This window comes from Amblyomma maculatum, chromosome 3 (assembly GCF_055883805.1).
Source record: "Amblyomma maculatum isolate TAMU_Amacu chromosome 3, ASM5588380v1, whole genome shotgun sequence".
NCBI lineage: Eukaryota > Metazoa > Arthropoda > Arachnida > Ixodida > Ixodidae > Amblyomma > Amblyomma maculatum.
In genome coordinates this window covers 93,452,919-93,470,179 of record NC_139346.1, presented here as the reverse complement: position 1 = coordinate 93,470,179, position 17,261 = coordinate 93,452,919, and the positions used below count along the sequence as shown (strand labels likewise).

Here is a 17,261-nt window from a genome sequence, read left to right as displayed (position 1 = left end):
GGCCGCCGCAGTTGCGAAGGTGCTCGGGACAGGTTCGCCGCGGAAGGTCGGCATCACCCTTTGGTGTGTGAGTGGCTGTGCGTGTGCGTGCCTGGGCGTGGAGGCGACGACGTCGCGCCATGTGTGTTTGCCGGCGTGTGCGGAGCGCGGTGGAAAGGAAGCCCCGCGCGGTCTTCCCATGTGCGCCCTGGATCGCCACGGAGTCACGGACTTTCCACACCTGGGGCCCCTTCGGCGTGTTCGCTGTCCCTGCACCTAACCTGTACCACCACCGACCAAGATCGTTTGCAGCCAAGGATGAACGTTGGCCACCCAGAAGTCAACGAGCGGTGAGTCACCGCAGGCTCCCTGAGCTGCACCGACGAACTTTGGAACTTCTGTACATAGTTGTGTTTGTACATAGTTGTTCTGTACATAGTTGTGTTCTGTACATGATTCTGTTCTGTACATAGTCGTTGTTACTTAGCCTCCGGAACTTTGTACATTATTCTTCATGTCATCTTGTTCATTTTTTTTTTTTTTTGTGCGCCTTGCTAATGTTTTGTCTTTCTTGAGTGTCTGTCTTTTCGAGATTTTTCTTGCTGGAACTGAAGTGTACTTGACTTGTTGCGTGAGGATAGCATTCTTTTCCTCATGCTGGGTTACCTGCCGCGTGCTTTCACTGATGGGTAGGAGGGCAATTAAGGAGAGGAGGATGTGGGATTCGGGCTTGCTGCGGCTGCCCTTTGCGCGGCCGCCGCCCGCTTCCCAGTTGTTCTCCCCGTTCCCTTTCTCCCGCCTGAGGCGGCGGAGAGGGTCTCGAGCGACTTGTCACTGTCGTTCGGGCCACAGCTCCGCCCTGGCGTCCCAGTGCCTGTTGTCATTGGCGCCTTTTGGCGGGAACACGGCACCGCTTCGACAGCCGCGCTCGCGCGACTGTCCGAGCGGAGCCGAGAGAGAGACCCCTCCGAGACATCGCAAGGTGCGTACGCAACTGTTCTTGTCTGCCGGCCTTTGTCCGCGCAGACCAGTGTGTACTCGAGTTCGTCTGCTCCGGGTCTTACCTGAGAGCGAAGCTCGAGCCTGTCGATCGTGATCCAACGATCCGCGACAGGCGTACCTTGCGGTGGTTGCCCAATCTCTCTCAAAGGAACCCTTTGGTTACTGCGAGAGAGAGATCACAGCACGCCCTTGCGTGCTTGCGGCGCGCACTCCGTGTCACTTCGTGCGCGCAGGGGAGCCTAGCTCCTCGCGCGCTCCCTTGACACGGTGACTGCGTATGTGTGTGTATGTGCGTTTTGTATATATGTGTATGTGTGTGCGTACGTGCGTGTATGTGCGTTTGTAAATATGCATATGTGCGTTTGTAAATATGTGTATGTGTGTGCGTACGTGCGTGTATGTGCGTTTGTAAATATGCGTATGTGCGTTTGTAAATATGTGTGTGTGTGTGTGTGTGTGTGTGTGTGTGTGTGTGTGTGTGTGTGTGTGTGTGTGTGTGTGTGTGTGTGTGTGTGTGTGTGTGTGTGTGTGTGTGTGTGTGTGTGTGTGTGTGTGTGTGTGTGTGTGTGTGTGTGTGTGTGTGTGTGTGTGTGTGTGTGTGTGTGTGTGTGTGCCGCTGGAGGATGGCGTTTCAATAAACGTCTCCTTTGTGAACTTGGAGGTTGGTGTCCTTGCAGCGAAGTGCTCTCCTCCCGGTGGAGGTTGAGTGCGCGCTGCAGTCTTTCAGTGCGCGCGCGGTGACGGCTGATCGGGGCTTCGGCTCGCGCGATGCTCGAACCCGCGGTGGTTGGTGGCCTATGACCACGTAGAAACCACACGTTCAAGCGTGGGAGGTCCAAAATCACACCAATTTCCATGCAAACGTGAGGCGCATGTAATTTCCTGCATTGTGCCGCCGTCCGTTCAAAAGAACTTCGATGCCTTCCTTCAGGCGCATCTCTGCTGCTCGCCTGTGGCGACGGCTGACCAGAGGATCGGCACGCCTCGTTATTACTACTACAACCTCGAACCCGCGCAGGTTTCACCTGCATGTACACGCGAAGTTTCGCGACAAAATAAAGCTGCGGGCTAGGCACACTCAGGCTTTCCTAAACAACGCCGCTGCGCACCCGGATTCTTCACGCTTCCGGCTTTAGGCTGCTCGCGGAGTCGTCTCAGGCTTATATGCTGCACCAGCGTAGGCCTAAGATGATTCGACTTGCCTTTTGCCGCAGCTGTGGGGCAGAACCTAAACGTGGTATACCTCGCGTAAATTACGAGCACATCACCGTGACTGATCAAGCGGCTAATGTTTAGTGAGTGTGAAGCCAAGACACCGAGCGAAAGCTCATCTCTGCTGGCGTACGCCGCGTCGCCTGCCGCCGTCGCTTCCTTGTGCGAATGAGACGCCAAGCGCAGCCGGGCACGATCTCGAAAAGGACCTTGGCGTTCGCTAGCCGAGCGGAACAAATCAGCCCCAGCCGTTCAAACACTGCTGAGCACAGCGGCTCTTTCCGAGGCGAAAGAAAAAACGAAGTGAAATCGACCCTGTGTACGCGGGACATTGAACCAGGAGAGTGCGTTTCCAGGTAAACAGCGGCCCACGAAAGCAGGTGCCACCGACCGGGCAGGTGCCGGCTAATCCCGCTCTGAGGGTCCACTAATGGGCCCAGCCATTGTCACCACGAGGAGCCTTCTTGCCTTTGGGAGGACGGACGCCGATTCGGCTATCCTATCTTCCGCGAAGGAGCGGAAACGAACGTGTGAGAATGAATGAGAGAGCTCGGGGAGCCTCGAGGTGCTCCAGCAAGAAAGTGGGCGCTTCCATCACAGAACAATGGTGAGCCTCAGTGCGTTCATCGAGCAGACCCGGCTCGAAGTCCCGCTAGCTCTTTGCCAGATAGTGCTACTTACGACGTTACAGTGTTATACAAGATCACTATCATTAACGTTCTGCGGCCCGGGTGCCTAACCAAGCAACTTGTGCAGCAGGTGTGTTGCGCGCGCGATCACACTGCGATACGACGCTCCTCTTACGCGGCTATATATATATATATATATATATATATATTGGGGTGGCTGCTCGAGCGCATCTTTTCTCGAGCACTACTTGGACAGTTTCTTCATGGCATCACATATATGTATGTGTTAGGTATACTACACACGATGCTTAGGTGGCAAACAGTGAAGTTTGTTTTCAGATATATTAATATCTTTAAAAAAAAAAATTATGAACGAAGTCGTGGCAGAGGCATCTTTTCGGTGCACAGCGCTTTATCGCAACTTTGCAATGACCTACGACTCCAAATATACAGGTCACGCCTAATATACTTCCCCATGCTAGGAGTAGAATGGAGAAAGAGTGAGCCAGGCAGATTTCTGATCGTTGGGAAATCACCGCTTCCAAGAAAAATTTTCAAAACCGTCACAGGACTCAAATATGGCTATATTCAATGTTGTTTTTTTTTTTTTTTTTTTTTAATCGCGACTGTAAGACACACATACTTTAAAATAGCAAAACTGATAAGTAATTACGTGGTAAAAAAAAAAAAAAAGCTGCACAAATGGTCTTTCAGATATATCAAATGAAAGCATATGAAACACTTTCCCAAATATGGCATGTTTGACCACGGCAATCATCTTCAAAACATAAAGTTCATCCCCAGGTTTGGTTTGGTTTGAGGGGTTTAACGTCCCAAAGCAACTAAGGCTATGAGAGACGCCGTAGTGGAGGACTCCGAAAATTTCGACCACCTGGGGTTCTTTAACGTGCACTGAAATCACACAGCACACGGGCGCCTTGCTTTTCACCTCCATTGAAAAGTTGCCGCCGAGGCCGGGATTCGATCCCGCAACTTTGGGAACAGTAGTCGAGCGCCGTAACCACTGCGCCACCCCGGCGGGGTCATCCCCAGATTTAATAAAATTCCAGGAACATGTCTCTAGCAGGAGGTAAAAAAATAAAAAATAAATAAAGTACGGAATACGCCGCTCCATTTTTCTTTCCAAAATATTACTTAACTTCTAAGTTCTTTATTAGCCAATTAAGCGTTCAGTACATGATATAATGCAATTTAGGACATTAAGATCTGAAATATTCAGGCAGTTTAATTTCATGTGGAATATAACCCTGATCGGGTTTGCTACCGTTCCCTTCTGTACGTTTCTTCCTTATCCTCTCGATTTTTCTGCCTGCCGACCGCAGCCCCGGCGCTTCAGACATAGCAACTGCCGCGGCCGGCAACATTATTTTCTTTTTTGTTGTTGATTTCGCTGGGGCGAGGGACGAACTACTACCCCCACCGCCATGGTATGCACATGTCGATCATGTACCTGGTCGATGGTGATTGAGAGTCGCGGGTTTGGTGAGGAGTTTGAACTTTTTACTCGGAAGTCATCGAGACGCAGCAGTCGGCTTCCAGTGAGGAATTATCGTGAAACGAAGAAAGGCTGCATGTCCACGGATTACTAGTTTTGTCGGCTGCTGCAGAGAGGAAACTGGTTTGGGCTAGATGCGGGCGCTTCTCTCAGAGTGTTCAATTAAGGACACTTTACAGGGTAGCCCTAAATAAAGCAAACGCAGTTCTGCGATCCTGAAAGGAGCGCCGAAAAAATCCAGCGAAGATGTTGCAAGTTGCATTCGAGGCTTTGTACTATCGGGGAAAAGGTCTCTGAGCCGCACGTCCGGCGATTTTGGACCAGAAGCAAGATGCAAACGAATTATCCCCTTATTTCTCTAGCGCACGCGAAATAATTAAAGTCCAACTTTCACATCGGGCAAGTATGGCCAGAGACTATTTACTGGCCCATACTACTTTGGTTGCAGTAATTGTGAGGTACATCCACAGACTTTTTTCCCCGCTCGGAAACAACTTTGATGCGTCACAGGACTTCTCTTAAACTTGGCGATATTTCAATACTTTTCTCTATGGCTGCTGGTCAGGCTGCAGACCCATCAGTACGCAGTCAATGTCTCACAGCATACAACCTGTGCTTGAGTCAGCGTTTAGCGGCCTTACACAGAGGACGATCGCCGCTACACTCTGTCTGACTTAAGCAAAAAAAAAGAAACTGCTGGGTGTGAAAGTATTTCAGTCGATATACTGAGCAGGCGCTTTGGGCAAATGAAGCACGGTCTGCGCGCAATTGCTACCGACATTATTTCTACTAGGCGGCTACTACCGACATCCCTCCGCACAAGAACGAAATAAAATAAAAATACAATTATCGCGACATACCCTGAGCTTGTTTTATTAAAAAAAAAACTATAAAAACACGTCTCCTTGCTGAAGATTGGTTTTCTCGTGATGTGTTCCTCTCTAACCAGTCCGGTTTCATCAAGGGTCACGGCACGCAGAAAGCGCTTGATCAACTCTGACCTTTTAAATAGCCCCAGCGACGATTATGAATTTGCCTGCGCGTTATTTTGGGATGTTTCCAAGGCAACCAATACAGCCACTCACGAAGTCTTGTGTGATAAAAAAGCTCGTAATTATGATTTAAAGGATCGTTTCTCTCTCTTAGTTCTTGTTAACTATCAAACCGCCGGCACATCGTTGAACAAAGCAAACATTAAAGCCATTTGCAACAACTAAGATCCGGTCTTCCGCTATAGGGTATATACTAGCCCCTACATCGTTTAAACGTCAACGATCTGGGCTAAACATTGCCGTACATGCCAGTTGCCATGATAAGCCTATGGTTGCGAGACCCAGAGACTAATCAACACGACTGCGAGCAAGTCATAGCGTGGTTTAGCAATAAATTAATCACAGATAACGAAAAAAAGAGGACCCAATTAGTATACTGCCCCATTTATTTCAAAGCAGTTCCCCACGAGTTACCAATTATCCGGTACGAACCGAATTACGTACATATAGCCTGTTTCCATAGGGTAGGATACTTGGAAGTATTCTTAGAATCAAGACATGTCCTGGAATTGCCATTTAGCTTTCGTGTGTTCTTAGCCACGCAAAATATGTTCACTGCATTCTGTCCAGACGCCTTCGTGAGAAGATTATGCAGAGCGTGTTACGATAGGTTGTTTTCACTTTTGCTCGGCTGTTTGTTTAATTACGATGTTAATCTAGGTACACTGCATGATGGCACGTGTTCTTTTCTCCTTATGAATTGGCATTTCCTCTTCGTGGTTTCTGTTGCCGTGTCTATTCATAATTTTGCAACAGTACGTGCCGGTTGCGTTACCTCCTGCAAGGCGCTGTCGCTCAAGCATTTTGGGGGTTCGGAAAGCCTGCATTTGTGTACAGAAAACAAACATTATCATTACTGTCGTCGTCGTCATCATCATCATCATCATCATCATCATTTATCGAAGTAGCGATCGTGTTTCAAGTTGAGGCAACAAGCTTTGCAGCGAGTTTGCAGAAGTAGCTCCGACTGTAAGCTAGCTTTGTACGTGGCCTAATCGAGAAACCGCTTTCGTGTGCATCGCCAGCGGGAGACCTCGCGATTTTCAACGTCCTCAGTCGCCCAATGGTCGTCGCGAGACCTGCATCGCTTGAATACCGCATAAAATCGTTGAGGGGGAAGAAAAACACCATCATGAGCAAACGAATTTGCGATTGATGGAGTCTGAGTGATCGAAACGTATACCTCATCCTTGCGGAGGCGGGGTGGGGAGTAAAGGGGAGGGGAAGCCGAGGAAAAAACAGCGGGCGGTGAGTAGGCATCGAGGGACTGAACTAACAAGAAACAACTGCGCCGGTGGAAAGGAGAGGAACGAACGCCGGGAAGATGATGATGGGGAAAGATTAAAGACTAGGACATATAGGATGGCCGAGAGGAGCACCCAGAGTTAAAGACAGAGCAGCCAGGAGCGATGGAGTTAACACATGAGGACAGCAGCGATCGCCTATACAATCACGTGTGCAACTTCGAGGAGACGACGTAGCGAGGAAAGCCCGCTGCTCACTGCGGGGATTGACGAAGGTGCGCCAAGGGGTCAGACTTATCGTACCGGACGTTTTGAAACTTCGGCGGTTTCTGTCGTTGATCAGGCGGGACGCTAAAATCGAGTTTCAATCAATTATCCCGAGAAAATACCAGGCTGCCTTAACCTTGTGTTGAGGATTGAACGTCCGTTACGACGCCGGAGGCGAAAACGCGGTGAGCAAACAACGCTGTTCTTGGAGTTTTACTGTTTTTTATGCTAACGAGGGCAAAGGCAAGGCCGCCCGGGGCCGAACATGCAGCGAACCCTTACTGGAGCTACGTGCGAAGGTACTGGAAAATACAGGTCATTCCGAAAACACGTTACTAATGAGCATTGAACAATGAGGTTGGAGAGGATGGAAAAAATTTGAGAAAACACATATCAGTAACGTGAAAGTAGTTTTTTTTCTCTTTTTTTTTTTTTTAAGCAAGCATCCCCCGAACTCCACTCTCTCTTTCTTTCAAATATATATATATATATATAATCGCTGCGATCCTCCAGACAGGCAAATTAAATTCTGATGATTCTCTCTTCTGATTATTGAATGTCCTACGAATAAACGCCAGCATCAAACATGCTTGCCGCCATGGAGGAAGAAAAGAACTTAGAAGAGGCCCTGACGTCATTTTTTTTTGAAGCCGACAGGACGCAGCGACGTCTCTCCTCCTCCTTTACCCTTTCTCCGCGACGCTCACATACCTAGGGCCCTTAGCAACGCTGTTGCTAGTGGCCCGAGTTTTCATAGCAACAGCGTCGCCGTTGCCAATGGCCCGACTTGGCTAACCCGAAATTTTGACGTCACTTCCGCCACACTTTCTCCAATGCATTGGAAATGGCAAGGGCCTCTCCTAAGTTGTTTCCTTCCTCCATGCTAGCCACTCACTCCAAAGTGCTTCCTTGCCGCGGCCATATTGACGGCTGTGAGCACTGACCTGGGCCTACCACATGCGCGACGTGCTGCAGCAGCCCCAAATGCACACAACAGCCCCGTCTCGATGACGCCAGCGCTCTTCTTTATTTATTCATTCTATTTTTTCGCTCACTGCGGCGAGCTCACCGTTCCGACGAGGGATCAACCCCGAGGACGCGCGCCGTCATCCGATCAGCGACAGAACGACGCACGCCCGACACGCGGATCGACCGACGCTGTCACGGGGAGAGAAGCCGCGACGATGATTGCGACGCACAAACAGCCGCGCGCGGCTCACTTTCTTCTGGGTAAACAATGAGCGTGCGCGACATGTCGGCGGAGAGGGGGCAGAACAAGAAAAAAAAAAAAAAACGAGAACAACCTTCCCTGCGGGCGGAGCATCAGCAGAGAACAAAAAGCCTCGGATGAGGTCGAACCTCAAGCTGAGCGAAATGGATGCACGCGGTTGAATAACGCTTTGAGACAGCGCTTAAGGTTAATTTATTATTCACTGGCACTAATTTAAGCGAGTAAAAACTGCTTGGTATCGACCAATGACAATATGCAAATTTCACAGCCTACGGAGTCGAAGAAGAAATCATCATTTGCTGTTGATTCGTTTTGTTTTAGTGGAGAGCGATAACCGCGACTTGAGAATACGCGCCAGCTAACAGCGGCTGGCGAGACTCCGGCATCTGTATACGTACACCATGCACCCAATTAACCCCCCCCCCCCCCCCCCCCAATAGTTCTTTTCCAATGGAAGGCTGTTTTGCGTTCGACTGCTTTGCTCAGCACAAGGACACAGGATGCAATGCGGATCGCGGCGACATGACGGAGCCGAAAAATAATGGATAAAAGCGTCCGTGCCCTTTGCAATGTCGGTGGATGTTCAAGAGACCCGGCCGATTGAAACGGTGTACTGTTACAGAAGAACATGCTCGCGAGCAGCGACACTACATGAGTTACTGAACTATATATGAAGGAAAGAAGCCAACAGTCGGCGAGGCCAAGGAAAACGTTGGGGATGGTACTTTATGTATTTTTTTTTTAATGTTTACTTGGATAATCACAGAAATTAGTAATGTAATCTGTATAGGGGAAAGATAATTAAACACAAAGTAGAAGCTACATCGGCCGCTGTCCCCCCTGCTACTTGCTTGGGTATTTATGTTGTCTGCATACGAACCTTGAGAGTCTTCATATATAATCATCGCAGTGGAACATATCGGCGCCTTCCAGGCCACTGGGAGCATCCATGCATGGACCCTCGATGTCGGATCTCCGGGGGCAAGCGTTCATCAGATCATCTCATTCTGTGGTCGACCAGACTACACATTCAACGCGGAGTGAGGGAGCCGTTCAAGTTTGTTCCACGGTTCCCTGACCATCCTCACTTTCATCTCCGAGACCACCCGCCAATCGATCGAGACCCGGGCATGGTGTAGCCCAGGGTTTCGGAAGACGACGGCAACGAAGGGTGTGGAACGGAGAGGCCGCCCAATATGCTCGAAGCCGCGCCTTTCTTGCGAACGCATGCACTAAACAAGGAGCCCTACTTGCTATACGCGAAGCAAATTCACGGATGGGAAGCGCACGTATCACTGCAAGAACAAAGTTTCGAAGCTTTCACTATGTAGAGTAAGCCAGTTGGTACATATTCGTAGAGAACGAAACCAGCGGAAGGACGCAGACACAGAGAGGTGCACAGGATGCCGCTGGACTAAACAACTGAGTTTATTTCTAAAAATCCGAGCACTCCGCAAGTTCCCCTTAAATGCTTCTGCCGCCACATCTTAGCGGCATTTCCTTCTGTGCCCCTTTACCCTCCAACACGTTTATCGTTTCCCTTAAAGATCAGTTTCCCTCACGTCGCACTGGATGGCGACACCTCATCAATAGGGGTTCTCGAGATTACGCTAAGCATTTCTGCGGGGATGACCTACAACTGCTGCCGGAACTGCTGTTTGATGTCCCAAAGCGACTCGCGAGCTACTAGAGCTCCAGTCAATTTCGACCACCTGGGGTTCTTACACAGCACACGGGCGCCTTGCTTTTCGTCTCCAGCGAAGAGCGGCCGGGATTCGATCCCACATCCTTGGCCAAAGAAGTTGAGCGCCCTAACCACTGCACCACCACGGCGGAGAAAGTTATTTATTGCTATTATTCCTTTATTGGCGCAGTTATTTCTGTTGTTATTGTTGCTATTTTGCAAGAGATGGATGAAACCTTCTTAATTCGCCTCGAATAACAATTAGTCCAAGACCCGTACGTGGCCCAAAGAAATGCCTCGTAATCGACGCTGTTCACTGCTCGGGCCGTACCCCCGAGCGCCCTGAATTACGGATTGCGCGAGCAGCGTGCGATGCCCAAAAGCCACCGTTACCTCCCTTGTACCAAAAAAAAAAAAAAAAAAAGAAGAAAAAAGAAAAAAAAAAGTAAGAAAGAAAGGAAAATTACGAAAATAAAAAAAGAAGAAGAAAAAAAGAAGAAACATCTACAAGACGCATTGTTCGGGAAAAACAAGCATTGTGAAATCTCTCTTATGACCTCCCACCAGCTGCGTAAAGTGCACCGATCAAGCGACCTGAATTAGCGCAGTGCAGACGTGACAGAGCAAACGTGACAGCGCGCCGCGCACTCCCTATCACGTTGCTGCTCGCAGCAACACAAACACGGGGCGACATTCAAGAATAATAAGCCGCTGCATCGCACGTGAAGAAGTCGGCGCCTCGTTCTCTTCGAACGCTTGGAGAGCGCGCGCCGTGACATATTCCGCTGGCGGCGGCATTCAGCGCAGGCCTCGCTCCGTGTGACGCGGAAGCGATTCAAGCCGCGAAGCAAACACAATGACTCCGCGTCAGCATGCACATAACGGCATTGAGTGCGAGAGAGAGAGCGAAAGAACGCAAAGCTGGCGAAGGAAAATTAACATCACGCAGCTAGTAAAACGGAATGCCGGGAATCTGCACGCTGCGGGGGGTAGCGCGATTGTAAAGGTCGTTGTCGCGCGGGCTCCTCCTCTCCGGATGAGAGCGGCTTGATCGATTACTCTGTGTACACACCCAGAGAACTACGTCGTTCACACTCGGCTCAGCCAGGGGGGGGCTGCGCCTCATTCAGCTCCACGACGCATATCATACGCAGAGAAAAGAACAGCCGAGGAGACGACGTCGACCTGCGAGTCACGCTCGGCAGCAAAGTCGCGCCGGGTAAGGGCAGAGCCTCGAGGCAATGCCCTAAAGATGCATGCTTTGCGACTACGTATCTCCGAGGGCTCGTCAGTTTCGCAGTGACCATGCAAAGCCCAAAAACGCTGCTATGCTTTCCGTGACTTGGAGGAAGGTAAAGGGCGCTCACGCTAAATTACACTACGCGTAACGCGACGCGTCATCGCAAAGCAGATCAAAGCTATTCATAATGACGGCTCTTTGTGCCTTATAAGCTCGCGCAAAGTGAAAAGACAAGGCCCCGTTGCACTGAATCTCGATGGGTGTCTTCGAAAGATGTGTCACGGTCAGCATACAGTGACTGATGCGCAAGACAACTTCATGGTGCAAAGCAATCTGATGTCCTGAACAGTAAATATGAGTCTTGTGGCTCGTATTTGAGAGCTTCTTCAGTCTGCCAGTGACTGAAGATGCGATGAATTGCACCCAATATGCGCTGACTGCCTAGACGCGAAGCTGTGCAGCTCCAAGTGGTTTGCTAGCTATTCGCAACTTTCACGTACAGTGCCGCCGCCACGCGGCCGCTTCCGGTACCGCCCTTAAGGTGATACTCGGAAAACGGCTCGTGCTCCTCCAGCTTGCTGCTGCGTCTCCCGCGAAAATTCTTTACGTGGAGCTCGGTACTGCAGCTCCTGTAGTGTGTAACTGCTTTTCGAGTTGACTTTGGCTCGCAGCCATGACAATAGATTAATAATATAACTTCTATTTTGGTATGTGGGGCACGCGTAGTATGAGGGGAAAACATAAAAGCAGTCGAATCTTCCGTACACCGATGTGTTCTGACTGCACGGTCAAAGGCGGGATAAACTTTCACATGTTACCTCCAGATTATATGCCCCGGAAGGAGAGGATAATTAAGTTAATTAAGATTTCGGTAAGATCAAGTCGGTTACTTTATCGTGAAAAGCATTGTGATAAATCCTGGTCGACAAAGAAACACCCCCTTAGTGACAGTATGAGCGGCGTAGCTATCTCATTTCTGGGGTTATGCATGGGCCTCGTTTTTCATTGCCGCTATAAATTCTGAGCAGAACCAAGTTTCGCAAAAAAAAAAAAAAAAAAACTGCGACTAAAGCGATGACGGTTTTCGGTGCGCATTTTTGATGTGAGAAGTTAGACTGGCGTAAGTTGCGAGCCATACCTGCCTGATATCATTTTTGATGCCGACCAATTCATGGCCCACACATGTTTGAGAAATTAAGAATGTTTGTTTCCTACCCGGTTGAGTGAATGCAGTGTTTGCAATCAGCACCTGCCATATGAACGCTAGACTAGGAGCATGTGTTGAACGTTACGGAACATACACTCGCACTCCACATTGAGACTGTTCTCAAAGCCGGCGCTCTAGCTGTCTTGCTTTTCAAGTAACTATTCCCGAAAAATTGTCTGTGTCAGCACTGGGTCATCACTTGCGAAAGTCAAAATCACTGCCTATCAGAGGTGCAGCAAAAAAAAAAAAAGAAAGAAAAGTAAAACAGGTTGGTTAAGGTGATCACAGTAGACCATCATTATTACCTTGTAGTGATGTTTTCTTGTTCCCAAACAGGGTAGTAGGTACTTCGATGCGACGGCGTATATTTTGAAGTCAAGGAAAAACTTTGGCCACATAAAATTCGGGCTTGGCTGCTCGGCATGCCTGTGCTACGCGTGTGAATGCACAGCACGACTTCTTGAAATGCTGCAGTTCGCGAGTGCCCGTGATCCCTGGATAAAAGTGGAAAGTTTTATCTATATGCATGTTTATTGTCGAACGTTTCTCTGTAGCACTTTGTGGCGCGATTAGAGTCGCCTGGGAACCTGTTGTACTTGCGCACAACACAGTCAGCAGTATGATGTTTCACATACCTGACCCGCCACACTCGAGGGGTCTTTTGTATCGCACCCCTGCAACGCATGCTCACAAAGGGCTTGCATATGCTGACTGACAACGCCGTGCATACGTTCGCACCACAGAACACTCGCGCGAATATTTTAATGCAGCTTCAGGAAACGTAGCCCAGCGTCCCAGCACAACGCACTTGAAGCGTGACAGCCGGATCACCTTAAGGGCAGCCATATTGGATTTCCAGTGGCGCCGCCTATAGCCCGTGAAAGTTGCGAATTGGTTTCTAGGTGTGTAAAGCAATACGTGTGACAGCTTCTGCGCACAGATGGAAGGCGTGCGATGCATAGCCGGAGAATGTGTATTGCATCTGCGCGCGGGGTGTTCTGCGACGGCGATAGCTACGAAGTGCGTATATATGCACGGTACTCACTTCGAAACCCTTCCTAGTTTTTCCTTTCTCGACAGATAGGCTTCATACAAGACTCGTGTTTAGCGCTCCCCCCCAGTGAAACTGCAGTAAAGTAATCCCCAGCCTATACCTGATAAGCGAGGAAATAAAGCAGTCGCAAGTGACAAGCAGAGAACTATAAACTGACCACAACGTACAACTGCTGCAGCTAAGCAAGGTAGATCACCCACACGTCCTCATGCAAACACTCAGAATGCAAACCTACCAACGCATAAAAACGTCAATGGGGCAACCATGACCCCTGTTGTGTCTGTCCGATACAGTCACTAGTTGGTCATATGAACGCTAAACTGTTTAGGTGAAACAACCTTTATGCGCAATAAAGCATGCTGCATTGTATATTGCTCAAATGCATGCTCAACGTGCCATCATCGCTTTTGCACATCGCTAAGAATACGATCCATTACGAAACATCGCGATCATGATACGGATCGAACGAGCCGACACCAATAGGCCACGGATTACTTCAAGAGAGCATCGTATTTACATAAGACCCCAAGCAGGTCCTTGCACAGACGCACTGTACAACGAGGGTATAAATATTACCGCACCGCAACCACGGCGCGAGAACAAAGCCATGCCCTTCAGCGGTGCACCCAGCGAGGCATGAGCAGCAACACGTAGAGCGGCGAGGAGGAAGTCGGGCAGGCGGATAATCCCACCGTATCCCAAGCGCGACTGACAGGTTGATGAGGCACATCCACGCGTGGCAAACAGCGCCGCCAAAAGGCGCACGGACGGTTCAAGCAGCGAGGCATTTCTGCACGAACAAAAGTCGTCCATCGCGGCCATCATAACAAGCCCCCGGAACCGCGCGTCATAGGCATGCGCTTGCCTGGTTGCAGCCACGGGGCAGTACTGCAGGTACGAATCATCCGATAGGCTCCGCGATATCATCAGCCAATGCTGCCGTAGTATCTGCTGTGACACGCACGACAGTCGAGATAACGCAAAAAATGCGCGATTCTTGCAATGTCCGTGTGTGTCGAATAAAAAGAGCCAAGTTCGGGTGGCTAGGTTGTCCAGTGGAGTCGCATTGATTTCTTCGTGGCATCAGTTTTACGTCCTACGACTTTGTTTTTCGCGCTGTGTCGAGACTCGCCACGCGATCCCTGCGACTTGGCCAATTTCTTATTCACGACGAACAGTACAAAGCGCGGTAAGTGGCACAGTGCACATCAAGCCGTAGAGCACGCGCGTCGGACTCCGAAAACGGGCTATCAATCACGCTCAAGTCGTTCTCTCGAAATGTTCGTCCGCGTTCAATACACGCACAGACAACGTTCGCGCATGGAGAAAACTTTCTCGCACAACTTACTCTAGCTGCCGCTTTGCGCGCGCGCGTGTGTGTGAAGCACGGAGTCATAAGAAGCCGCCGCGCTAGCTAGCTGTTTGCGCGATCAAACGCGGTATCCCCACGGCCGGGCAACACACAGTGAATGGAGTGAGTGAGAGTATATCTCCGTGGTGAGGGTGCAGCTCGCACGCTATTTCACGCAGGCCGCTCACGCAAACTCACGAGGAACACGACACACGACGCTCCTTCGTTCGAGCTGGCGCGCCAGCTCGTCGATGATCCTCTAGGCCAACCCACGTGCGCAGCGACGGCAACCGGCACAGCCGATTATATGTTCTGACGAGAGTGGCGTTGCCAACGTCGCTGCCGTGCGTCCTCCCTGGCAGAGCAGTCATTAGCGGCCGCGCTCCCGAGCGCAGCAGAAAAAGGACCGCCGAAACCCGGCCGGGGAGCCTGTCGATTATCCCGTTTGTTATTGTTACCGCGCTTATATATATACGGAGAGAGGCGCAGCCGCCGCCCGCGCACGCTACCGCGTCGGCGCTGCTGCTGCCGGGAAAGACGGAACCGCCAGAGAACAACAAAAACAATAAAAATGACCAGGCAGAACGGACGAAAGAAAGGCCGGCCAGCCAACGAGCCGGAGCAGCAGCAGCTCGGAGGAGCCAGCGGTCGGTCGCGCTGTTTCCTTTCTTAGTTTTTTCTTTTTTTTCCTACCCGGAGAGGCAGGAGCTCTTTTCGCGTGCTGACGGGCTGCTTGACCGACCGCACGATGGACGAGTGCGTGCGTTGGCGGTGGTCCCACCGTAAAACGCAGCCCCTTGCTGATGCTCTTCGCCCTTTTCCGTCGTGACCTCCCTACCACAACACAAGCAGAGCGTGCACGCACGAAACGATTAGGGCGGACGTCGTAACGAGTACTGCGGGAGCCAAGGATGCGGCGGCGGTCAACCTCGCGCCACAAGTAAAGGATTTAAAAAAAAAAAAAAAAAAAAGACCGACGACGAATACCTAGAGCAGCTACACAAGCGGCCCCAACAAATCCTGTTCATCTTTCAGAGAACAGAGGGACCCCAAACACAGCGCGCACATGTTTGTTTTTCTAGCTGTTCTTTGAGTAGACCTTGAATAATAAGAGACAACGTGTAGCAGTCGGAGAGCAGATGGCAACAGCACATCCGAAACACCCGTCGTTGTCGCTCCGCTCTTTGGATCCTCTAAAAGGGCCCGGCCCTAGTCTATTCAAGCGGCCGTTGTTGGACAAATGGATTAAGTTCCGCCAACGAGCGCCGGCTGCAGCGCCTCGTCCGACGTACTACGCTAGCTGGCAGAATGGCCATCGCGCTTCACCACACAGCGGACAGGGGGAAACCAGAAAAAAAAAAAAAAAAGAAAAAAGAAAATGAGAGGAAATAAAGGGAATCAAAAAGCGCTTAAAAGTCAACGCCGCCACCGCCGGCACGGGGCGGAAACAGTGCGGAGGGGGAAGAAAAAATGAAGCGAAACCGCGGCCAGGCTTTCACTTTTTTTTTCTGTCGGTTTGCTTTATCCACGCTTTCGCTTTTCGTTCAACGAAAGGAAAACAATACCGTGCGCTTACGATGCATTACGTTGTTTACAGCGCAAGCACAATACTCTTGCTGAGATGCGGCCCGAGAAGAGGCAGCTGCCGTGAATGCGAAGAAGCGCTACTGCGATCAGTCGCTGCTGCGCTGCGCGCTTTCGAGGAATAAACATTTCCCGTTGCTCGCCGTCCGCTCGCTGCAAAGCGAGGGAAAAACGCCGGCCCGCTGTGCATCCGTCGGGCTTCCTTCAGTATGCACGTGAACAACAGTGGCAAAAGCATATAAACTGTCGAGAACTCGGCGAAGTACAGTTTTCCAAAACAAGTTGCACCGGGATAGATCACACGGTATACACCACTCCACTGAGACAGGCTCCTCCGAGAGCGCGCGCTCATGTCAAGTGCGCGGCGCAAGCCGGCTGCGTACGGTGCGGCGAAAAGCCTTACCTCGGATCCGGAAGCACAATTTTTTTGCTCGCGCGGGCGGCCGGTGTGGACTTGCTTTTCTCCATGGCCATGAGATAGCTGACATCGGCCAGCACGGCTTCGAGGTCCGCCATCTTTGACGTCTAGGCCTAGCCCCCCCCACTGGGCTAGCGGACCAGTCGCGTCAAGAGTCCGGGCTCCTTTGGGGAGTCGGTCGCGCACAGGCTCAACAGCGGCGGCTGGGCTCAGCGCGACGGCGAGTCGCTGTCGAGTTCCGAGGCGGCCCACATGATGCGACGGCACGCACGCACACACACCGAGCGCGATGCCCGCACGGAATGACGCTCCGAGCAGCCGCGCTGCCGATCCCCCGGCGACGACGGAGAGCGGCAGCTTCGCGCCGCGCGCGCCAGACGGCGACACCCTACGCGCCCGCTTGCCCCGGTGGCCGCGCTGCCTGTTCGCGATTCGAAGCTTTCTTAGCGCTCTTAGGCCTTTCGGACGCTGTGCCTTTCCCCCCAAATCCCCAAAGCTGTTAGCCGGCCTACTTAGGGTTGCTTATCCCACTTTCGCTATTGACGCACTCCAGCATCTCTACAAGCGCGTGGTGAAGGGGGCGTGACGAGA

The 17,261-nt window shown here is 50.9% G+C and overlaps 1 protein-coding gene across 1 annotated transcript in view; it reads right to left on the bottom strand.

The window, feature by feature from the left end:
• Gprk1 (G protein-coupled receptor kinase 1) overlaps positions 1 to 17,011 on the bottom strand; it is a 144,965-nt gene extending 127,954 nt beyond the window's left edge. Inside the window, exon 1 of the mRNA XM_084597777.1 lies at positions 16,656 to 17,011. Within this exon, the coding sequence (XP_084453903.1) occupies positions 16,656 to 16,768 (113 nt within the window). The 5' untranslated portion in view covers positions 16,769 to 17,011. The remainder of the gene's footprint in view (positions 1 to 16,655) is intronic.
• Positions 17,012 to 17,261: the final 250 nt, after the last annotated feature.